The 10,632-nt window shown below is 53.5% G+C and overlaps 1 protein-coding gene across 1 annotated transcript in view; it reads left to right on the forward strand.

Moving 5' to 3' along the window:
- Nucleotides 1–10,123, forward strand: part of MLPH (melanophilin) — a 62,259-nt gene extending 52,136 nt beyond the window's left edge. The window contains exons 11-14 of the mRNA XM_031651719.1: nucleotides 2,076–2,159; nucleotides 7,881–8,066; nucleotides 8,320–8,475; nucleotides 10,082–10,123. Of these exons, the coding sequence (XP_031507579.1) occupies nucleotides 2,076–2,159; nucleotides 7,881–8,066; nucleotides 8,320–8,475; nucleotides 10,082–10,123 (468 nt within the window). The remainder of the gene's footprint in view (nucleotides 1–2,075; nucleotides 2,160–7,880; nucleotides 8,067–8,319; nucleotides 8,476–10,081) is intronic.
- Nucleotides 10,124–10,632: the final 509 nt, after the last annotated feature.

A 10,632-nucleotide genomic window follows, 5' to 3' on the forward strand; every position in this document is an offset into this window, starting at 1 on the left:
ACACAGTTCTCAGCACAAACCATTACCAGTCCTCACCAGTGGGAGGACCTGATGGCGCCTTTGATCGCAGTGTACATCCTCGCTCTAGCATCATAACCGGAGACCACTGTGTTGGCTTTAACCAGAAGAAAAGCAACCTTCTCACACATCTTTAAGATGGGAGCTAGTTTTGCAAACTGAAGCAAGGTGCCCACCCACGTTAGCCTCTTTGCCCTCTCTTGGGGAGTGGGAGCTAGGGTTATCTCCAGGGATGTTCCCATTTCAAAAACACAGTTCCCAGGCGGAGTTTTGAGACTGCAGAGAGGCTTTTTAGCCATTTTAAAGCTTTAAATTTATTTGGAATAAGCAGAGAAAGAAGCTCTGAAAGACAAGGGGGCAGTGGGAAGTCTCTTCTCTATTTTCTTTCTTTTTTTTTTTTTTTGTCAGAGTCTTGCTCTTGACGCCCAGGCTGGAGTGCAAAAGCATGATCTCAGCTCACTGCAACCTCCACCTCCCAGGTTCAAGCGATTCTCCTGCCTCAGCCTCCCAAGTAGCTGGGATTACAGGCACCCGCCACCACGCCTGGCTAATTTTTGTGTTTTAGTGGAGACGGGGTTTCGCCATGTTGGCCAGGCTGATCTCAAACTCCTGACCTCGTGATCTGCCCCCGCCCCCCTCAGCCTCCCAAAGTGCTGGGATTACAGGCATGAGCCACCACAGCCGGCCTCTTCTCTATTTTCAGCAGGCAGAGTGAGCGCCTGATTTTTCCAGTGTGTTTGCATTTGCCCCCACACCACTCGGGCACTCAGGAGTCACCGAGGAGCTGCTGCATCTGCATGTCTGAAAGGGGCCCGGCGCTCCCGAAGCCGGGGTTGCATCATACTCATTGTGTCCATGCTGGTCACCTCCTCAGTGTGGGAGCCTGGACACAGCCAGGGCCTTGTCAGAAAGCAGCGTGCACTCACCCTGAGCTCACTTCCCACTCTTCCCTGCTGGCCTCTCCCTGGCTCCCTGCCGCCGCCACCCACCTGTAGCTCCTGCCCACTTCCCGCAACCCCGACCTCCTCCATCCTGCTTCCAGTTTCTCCCCGTGTGCATTTTCCCCTCTCTTCCACTCTGGATGTGACATTTCCCAGTGATGGTGGCAGGCACTGGCTGGGGAGCTGTTACCCTCTCCTGAGTCCCCATGTGTGCCAAGCCCACTGCTTCCGGGAGACAGAGGCTGTGTGCCCAGGGCTGTCTCCCCAGGGTATTGATCTCTGCTTCTGCAGATGCTCAACAGGACCAGAGGGTGACTCAGTTACTAGTGGCCACTCAAGGCGTGGGCCGAGGTCTAACCGAAATGCTGGTGTTGACATTTCTCAGCCAATCATGTCCTTCGGGGAGATTTGCCCACTCAAAGCCCTTGGTGCTGTGATGATTCAACTAATTACCAACCAAACAATACAAAAGCATCTTAACACTCCACAGCACCACTTCCCTCTTTTAAAGCCAGGTGAGCTGTAAATGAGATAATGGCAGGAAAGATGCATCTGCTGAGCGAGGAAAAAAACTAGAAAATTGATTTCTCATGTCTCAGTCTGGGAGCTAATAGACTTTGGGTGACTCAAGAGTCTGGTGACTCAAGGGATGAGGAAGTCGTACCTCTGGTCCCTTTACGTTGTCACCTGAAGTGCCTTGCCTCCTAGCCTACTAGTGACCCAAGGCTCTTGCTAGTTTGATCACTGTAGCGTAATTAACTGATATCTTCCTGTGCTGCTCAGTACCAGCAGTGACAGTGGCTGTCCACAGTAATGACAACATCACAACCTTCCAGATTCAGCTCCTTGTCCTGCTGGACTCGGCTCCTCTCCTGCCACTTTCACTGTCCTACTCTCCGCTCTTGGTTCTGCTCTAACATTTTGCTTGGTGTTCTAGAACTCGTGGTGTCAGAAATGGGTTTCACAGTTAACCTTCCCAGGCCATGTCATGGGTGGTGGCCTTAGCTCTCCTTCTACTTCTTGGGAATTTGGTGCTTCTGAGGTGGTGGGTGCCAGTGTCTTGCTGGTGGGAGTGCGCTGGGTCCTCTGCCCACTGTTTCTCTCCTTCTGCTACAGATCTTTGAGCTGAATAAGCGTATTTCAGCTGTGGAACACCTGCTGACCTACCTGGAGAACACAGTTTTGCCTCCCTTGGCCAAGGTAACACCAGGGGCTGGGCAAGGAGAAAGGGCCCCCACAGCTCCTTAAAGGAGGCTGAGGTGTGACATGGGCTTTTGGGAGAAGAGTTTTTTGAGATTTTGCTGTTTGTAAGCTTAAGTTCTGTGTGCAGTTCTCAGAGAGTCAGGAGGTTCCCACCACGTAGCCTGAGTGAAGTCGTCTGTCCCATCCAGGCCTGCCACCACCCCTCATGCCCAGAGCTTGAATGAGAGAGAACTTGGAGGGCACACAGGTGTAACAGCCTTCCCAGGGGACATAACTGGAGATGAGAGGAAACTTTCTTGGCCCTACAGCCTCTGAGATCTAGGCACCAAAGCAGGGTGGAGTCTCCTTCCGCACCATGTTTGTGAATGTATCATCAGCACAGCTTAGTCTGCTATATGCTGCTATAACAAAATACCACAGACTGGGTAATTTATAATTAGCAGAAATGTATTTGGCTCATGGTTCTGGAGACTGGGAAGTCTAGGATCGGGGGTGGCATCTGGTGAGGGCCTTGTTGCTGTGTCACCACATGGCACATGGTGACAGAGGGCAGGAGAGACAGAAAGCAAGATGGAACTGAACTTGCTTTTACAACAACCACCCTGGAATGAATAACAAATTCATTCTTTCAATAATGATATTAATCCATTCATGAAGGCAGAGTCCTCATGACCTAATCACCTCTTGAAGGTCCCACCTCTCAATACTATTGCACCAGGGATTGAGTTCCCAACACATGAACTTTAGGGGACACATTCAAACCACAGCAACACACCAAGACAACCTGATGGGGAGTAAGTAAAACAAGCCATGGCCTGCTGCAGGAGTGTGCGTGCATATGTGTGTGTGTGTGTGTGTGTGTGCTTTTGTGGCTGAGAGACAGGCAGACAGACAGCTGGGGGTGCAGAGGGAGTAGGGGACCCAGTCCTCCATTCTAGCTGAGTCACAGCCACACATCTAGCACCTGGGCACCGAGATAAGGAGATTCAGAAAATATGATTAAGTATTGAGTTTCTTTGACCACAAAGTTTGAGGATAGCCTTCTGGGCCACACAGACTCCAAAGGAAAGGGGTCAGCGCTCCAAAGAGGAGAATTTAAAGTTTCACTTATAGAGGCAGAAACAGAGAAGTTTCTCAGTGTTGCAGCATTTTCCATACAAGGCCTGTAATTGCATTGTAGCGATTCAATAGGTTACAGCTTACTAATTCGGGGAAGACTGCTTTAACACTCCATGAGTAGGGGTAATGATCTTTAGAGAAGTCTCATCTCTGGCACCACTCTGTCTTTCCTAATCGTCTACAGGGAAAAGCAGAAACTGAAGCTGCATGCCACTTGACTCAGGCCACATAGCCACATCGCTCTCAAGGTTCCCAATCATTTGAAGTTCCCGCAGTTTTAAGTTTGAATGGTTTACCACAGGACACTCCTGTAGCACCCTAGGTTTGCAGCTGCTCATTTTTGTTGGGGCCAGGACTCCGGAGAAACAGATTTGGGTGAAGCTCAGGCTGAGGACATGAGACCAAGTGGGAAGCAGAGCACACAGGCCCCAAGTTAGACCCCAAGGGCTATGCCTGCACAGGCTCTGACCCCAGCCAGAGTGGAGGGAGATTCAGGCCCAGCCCACATGCCATGTGTCCAGCAGGGACCATAGCTGCCTTTATCTGTAAGGGGATGGGTTACTGTGCTCTATGCTTTAGAGGTGGCTAGGGCTAGACTGACCATGTGCCATCATTTCATTTAATCCTGCAGTACCCCTGCAAGGTAGACATTTCTTTCCCTCATTTATAGATGAAGAAACTGAGGCCCAGGCTTTCGTGAGTGAGACTCAGCCCATCACTGGCCGGAGAGCACCAGCTGAAAGCACAGGGAGGTTGGGGAGAGCGTTGCTTCCCGCGGGATGCCTCTAGAAGGGCCCTCGCCTGCACTGGAGTCAGAGTGGCCCCAACACAAGCTCCAGAGCCCCATCGGACCCCATGGTCCATATCGAGCCATTCAGCCCCCAGGCCGCCCCCAGCCCCCTGCTATACACTGACCCAGGTTCCACTCGGGCCTCAGCTCTGCCTCTCAGGTAGACACTGGAGATCTGTCACTCACCTCCTTTACCCCTTCCCTGCCCAACTCCTTCCCCACCCTGCTGATCCCTCGGCAGCACTTGGGACCCGCCGTCTGATAGCCTGCCTGGCCCTAACTCCAGCCCACCCAGAAACGAGTTACCCTTGCAGAGGGAAAGGGCGGCCACCATTGCCGTGGCTCTTGCTGGTAGCTCCTGGCTTTGGCCTTTTGCTCATACAAATCTCAGCCCAGGGACTAGTAAGTCAGAAGTAACAGACTCCACATGGGACCTGCACTGCCCACACACTCCCCGCGAGGGGACGCTGCTTGCAGGAATGGCCCTCTGGGCCATCAAGGAGCTGGACCTGAGAGGCAGCCAAGCCCTCCACCTTGAGGGGGCTGGACCTAGGGTGGCCAGTGTCCTGTTAGGGGCTCTCAGGGCTTGCACCTGGAAATTCCTGGCAAACAAGGACGAGTTAGTCGCCCTGGCTGTGTCCCATCATGCTGGTTCAGGTCCCTGTCACACACGTATGTTGTCATGTGTTTTCCATACATACATGTGTTTACATGTGCATGTGTTGTGTGTGTAGGTTTGTGTGTGTGTGTGTGTGTGTGTGAGAGTTTATTTACTGGCTTACAAAGTGAAGACAATCCCTGCCTCTCCCAGGCATCCACCAGCTTCCACCCCCACACCCCATCGCTCTGCTACGTCCTGCCTGATGGGTGCTGGGCTTCCGTTTCTCACGGGGATTCTGCAGTTGCTCAGCCCCGTGCACTCTGGGACAAAGTCCAGCTCATATCAAACCCAGTGGCGTTTACAGGCTGAATGTCACTCCCGATCTTTCCACCGAGGGCCTCTGTGATGTGGGGGCTTTGTCAGGAAAGTGGAGCCTCACGGAAAAGCATCCCGGCTGAAACATACGGCTTATTCATTGACTGAATCTAATTATCCCCTTGGTGTTCGTCTGTGAGACCCCAGGCAGCCAGCCCTGTCGATCTGTCTCAATAGGCTTCGTCCAAATAGAAAATTAGATGATCGTGCGTAATATCCTCAGCTTGATGGGTGAGGGAGGGATCGATGCCACCCAGGGGCACCGTGGGCTGTGAGCAACTTCCTGGTGGAGGCGCCTGCCCTCCCTCCCTCCCAGTCCTCCAGTGTCAGTGGAGGTGACGGCTCCCAAAGGAAGGGACGAAGGGCGGCACTAAAATTCCCCAGGTGGCATCTCTGGGTGGCCGTCACCTCACATTTCAAAGTCGACTTCATGGGGCCAGGGGAAAGCCCTCGGAATGTGGGATGGCTGAGTGAACGGACAGGTGCACGGGCAGACAAGTGAATGGGCGCCGTCTTCCTGGCCGTGTTGCTAACTTGTGTGACTTCACCATTGGGAAGAGTCGGGAGACACAGGGAGCCACTCCGCTCCCAGTGCCGGCCCCTGAAGGTAGGAAGGTGGCCATGAACAAAGTCAACAAAAACGCGGGCCTCGTGGGGTTTGCATTCCATTCAGGGGAGGCAGGAAACACGCAACTGCAGGAACATCAAGTTTCCCCCAGAAGGGCGGGGCCTGCGTCTGCTGAAGGGAACTCAGCATAGACAGGTCACAGGGAAAAGGCCAACGACGTGTTACCGTGCACATGAACACGGGGGTCCTGTGAACGTGGGACTGGAAGCAGGGACAGATGACTGAGGTTTACACCCAAGGCGACAGGACGGATGGGGCTTGGGGCTTCCTGAGGGGTTGCAGTGGTGACAAGGTCATGGGAGGGGGAGGGGAGGAAGGGCTCTGGTTATGGAGGTAAAAATCTCTCAGGTAACCAGGAGCTGCCCTCGAAGAATTGGCAGCAGCCTGTGCTGGCGGTGTCTCCGTCTGACGTGTCAGTGTCAGCCATCAGTGTCATTTTAAGATCGCTGGAGGGGGTCTCAGAGAAAGCCCGTCTGTCTGGTGTTCAGCTCACCCCTATAGCTTTCCTCCGCAGACAAAATCCACCTCCCACCCCCCCCCCCACACACACACACACAAAGACAGGTTTTCTGAGCGATCCCATCTGCAACTTCTCTGAATAAACAGCTGGAAATACGTCCCAGAAGTCTATTCTGGGGTGGTGTATTTTGGTTTCCTTCACCAACCAACAAGTGGAACACAGGTCAGGAGGTGGAGGAAGGTAGAGAAAAATAAGTCAAGGCAGAAAGTCTTTGGGGTGAGGGTGGCATTTCAACCAGGACAGTCAGGGCGCCCCACTGAGCGTGAGATTTGTCCAAAGAGCTGGCAGAGGTGCCGCTGTGTGGCTATCTAAGATCAAGTGTTGCAGCCCCTCCTAAGGTCCCAAGGAAGGAGCCGCTGCGGGAGACAGCCTGGCCGAGGCGGGCAAGGCAGGGGCAGGCAGGGGAGCAGAGGCTGGAGCTGGACGTAGTGGCAGAGTCAGACAGAATGGAGCCTCCCAGGCCATGGTCCAGGCTCTGCTTTTTACTGTGGAAGGGATGGGGAGGCTTGAGCAGAAGATAGCTGGCTGAGGGCACAGGGGTTGCTCTGGCCGTCCTCCTGAGAACAGGTTGTGGAGGTGGGAGTGAGACAGCAGGGCCGGCTGGGAGAAGGCGGTGGTCGAACCAGATCGCAGCAAAGGTGGTGCGAGGCAGACCGATCCTGGGGGCCTCGTGAAGGCAAAGCCAACAGGAATGGATATTTGGGACGAGAGAAAAAGAGGAGTCAGGATGTCTGCAAGGTTCTTGGCCTAAGCAAGGTTCTTGGCCTAAGCAAGCTTTAAAGAGTGGAGCTGCCTCAGCCAAAATGAGCGACGCTTTAAATCTCATCACCTACCTTAGCACAGTGTTAGCTGTAAGAGGCAATTGGGATAATTTTGTGTTTTTATCACATAACTCTGTTACCTTCTGAGAGCTGGCGCCTAAAACTCTTCAGGAAAGGCCAGCGTCCACAACAGACAAAGCCTGCCCTTAACCTCCCTGCCTCCTGCCCACAGACAAGGTGGCCAGTGGGACTTTATATAGATTATTGAACTGAGTTTGTATGAGAACTTGCAGGTTAGATACTGCTATCACTACCATTTTAAAGCTGAGGGAACTGTGATGCAGAGGGGTTGAGTGACCTGCCGAAGGGCACACGGCCTGACGGGAAGCCACAAGGGAACTCGCAGTCCAGTGGCCGGTTTTATGTGATCAGGAGCTGTGTGCCACAGAGGAGTGTCCCATAGCAGTTGCTAAATGAATCCTTGGTCAGAGCGTGGGAAGAGTCCAGCCCCTGGAGATGGACCTGACCAAGGCTGTCTGTGTATTTCCCTGAGAGAGAGTGGGCAGAGATCTGTGAGTCCACACCCCTCTCTCCCCATCCCTAGAGTGAGGACATCAGCCTGGAATAAACAAGAGGCACCCTTAAATGGAAGGGATGAGAAGGGAAAAAAACAGTGGGTCTTAGATAGCCAGGAGTGGTGGCCAGCTTTCCCTGGGAGCCCCCAGCCCTGCAGAGCCTGCTTCTGGGGTCTGGGACTGGGCCCCAGTGGGGCACGTTGGACAAGCCGGCATGGAGAAGGGAGGCAGCTGAGCTCAGCAGAAACCCTAGGTGTGCTGGCCCCAGGCCCATCTCCCAGAGCCAGCCCTGGAGCTCCACGGCTCCAGATGACTGGCCGAATCCAAGCCCATTGGCCTGTTCTGTCAGGGTCTAGGTGCTGGAGTGCGCACGGAGGCTGATGTAGAGGAGGAAACCCTGAGGAAGAAGCTGGAGGAGCTGACCAGCAACGTCAGTGACCAGGGGACCTCGTCCGAGGAGGAGGAGGCCAAGGATGAAAAGGCAGAGCCTGACAGGGGCAAATCAGTTGGGGCTGTCCCCCAGGCGGACCCAGAGGTGAGACTACCCCCCAGGGGTCTCAGCAGGACCCTGCAGAGGTAGGGGCAGGGATGGACAGTCCCAGCTGGCCACTGCCCTCCCCAGGGAGGTAGCCACCCACAGGGGCACACCAAGGGCCCTTGATGGGTTCTGCAGCTGTGAAACCAGCTCCCAGGATTCAGAGGAGAGCAACGTCATGGCGAGTCCCCATCTGGGTGAGACCCCGCACTCCCTCCTGCTGCCGGTCAGCCTCCGTCCTTCTCTTTCATAGGTGAGCATGGCTGCCCATCAAACCAACAGACAGGAAAAGAGCTCCCAGGGCCCTGGGGACCCCGTCCAGCACAGCAGGACCACAGATGAGGAGCTGTTGGAGCTGGAGGACAGAGTGGCAGTGACGGCCTCAGAAGTCCAGCAGGCAGAGAGCGAGGTAGTCTGGAAGGCACAGGGGAGCACTGGGTTCCGCAAACACAGATGGTGACCACACCCGAGCATTGAACATCTGACAGCTCTAACCATCTGACAGCTCACACCGAGCCCTCCCCATTGGCCCAGCATGCACAGCTCTGAAGGCCAAGCATGAACCTGGGGGTTTCTGTGGGACTCACCTGGCTCAGCACCCATTCACTGAGCCCTCCACCCCTTCCCTTTTTCCTGTTCAACTTGGTGAGGTACAGGCAGGGTTTCCACCAAGAAAAAGGTGATGAACACACAATCCCTGACCCAGGATGGGGGCCTAGAAGCAGGCCTGGAATTTAGGACAGCCCCAGACCTCAGCACTGGACTCTATCCCGAGGGCCATCTGTGAGTCTGAGTTGTGGCTGCAGAGCTTGAATCTGGGTCTGGAACCTATCAATAGTGCACAAAAGTCAAAGGGCAGAGCCAAAGCATTCAGGCCTCCCAGGGACAGCCGAGGAGACTTGGGCACTGCTCTGTCCTCCCTGGAGACCTACAGAGAGGAGAAGTTCTGCCCCTCAGACTGTGGGGACAGCCAGCCCCCACGACCCGCCTCCACTTCCCTTCTCATCAGCAGGTGTCTGTCACTCCCTGAGGACAAAGAGCATGTCCCCTAGAGCTGTTCAAGGGGAGCAAGTCAGGCTCTGGACTTTCCCTTCATGTTTTCCTTCTTGCTTTGCAAATAAATGTAGCCCACATTGTGTAGGTCACGGAAGATCCAGCTGCGAATGTCTTAGACCAAGCCCCTGCCTTCCTGGAGCTTGTGTTTTTAGTGGAAGGAGATAAACAGCAAACAAACAAACAAGATCCTTTGGGTTCATGAAAGGTGTGATTAAGACAGTCAGTGAAGATGAGCCCCTAGAGTGCTCGGGGCGGGGCGATTTAGATAAGGTGGTCAGGAGGGATACTAGGAAAATAAGCCAACCTGGCAAATCCAGGGGACAGGAGTCCGGGTGGAGGCAGCAGCGTGTGCCAAAGCCCTGGGGTGGTGGTGAGCTTGGTGTGTGCAGGGATTAGCCACGAAACCCTGAGACCGGGTCAGAGTGATGAAGGGAGAGTGTGAGGATGGTGGACGGCAAAGGCCCCTGGGGGCCACTGGAAGGATCTGAATAGGGGGTGATGGGGCCTGATTCTAATTTCCAGAAGCTGCCCCCGGCTGCTGTGGGAGGAGGGGCCTAGGGAGGGAGGAGTGGAAGGGGGGCTGGGCAAGGATGATGCCAGTGGGGGTGGCCGACTGCTAGGTGAAGAGTAGCCACTACTGTCCTTGCCAGTCACGGCCCCTCCTCCAGTCCCTCATGGGAGCCAGACTCCCTGAGACTCCAGAAAACGCCCCCCATCCTGCCTTCCTCCTGCCTGGGTGACTCACAAGGAACACCCCCTTCTCACCAACCATGGAAGACAAACGCCAAGGGGACCACCAAGACGGGCATGTGGCTGGGACGCCAATCTTAAGGGAAAACACAAGTAAAATTGGCTCCAGGAGTGAGCTGGGGGCAGCTGCTCTTCCTGTCTATGACTTTGAGGCGGGACCTCGAGCGTCTGTCTGAGGGGCCGTCTGTCTGTCTGCTGTCGTCTCGCAGGTTTCAGACATCGAATCCAGGATTGCAGCCCTGGTAAAGTAAGGGCTTTCCGAAACAGTGGTGAGCAAGTGAGTGATAAAGTAGAGAGAATAGTAAAGGTAAGAGGACAGGAAATTAATGGCAAGAGGATAATGAAGTGGAAGTAAAGGGCAGTGAATAGGTAGGCATAAGTGAAGTAAAGAGTAGAGAACCGGTGGTAAGAATGGAGAAAGGTTTCGAAGTGGTGAAGTAGAGAACTGAAGTAAAATGAAGAGGATGGTAAATAAAGTAGGGGACAGTGAAGTGGAAGGACAGATGAAATAAAGAGCAATCGATAATCAGAAGAACAATAGAAGTAAATAAATCGAAAGTTTTAATCAAAATAAATGCATTTAATAAGTAAAATAAAAGTAATGAAAATAGAAAGGCAATTAATAAAGTTTTGAAGTAAAATAAAATGAAAACTGAAGTAAAAGATAAGTAAAGAACAAAATGAAGTAAATCGAACTGAAATCTCAACTGAGAAATGCGAAGATAAATGAAAAGTAAACAAAGAGATTTCAAAAGTAATT

Source organism: Papio anubis, chromosome 10 (genome assembly GCF_008728515.1).
Source record: "Papio anubis isolate 15944 chromosome 10, Panubis1.0, whole genome shotgun sequence".
Taxonomy (NCBI): domain Eukaryota; kingdom Metazoa; phylum Chordata; class Mammalia; order Primates; family Cercopithecidae; genus Papio; species Papio anubis.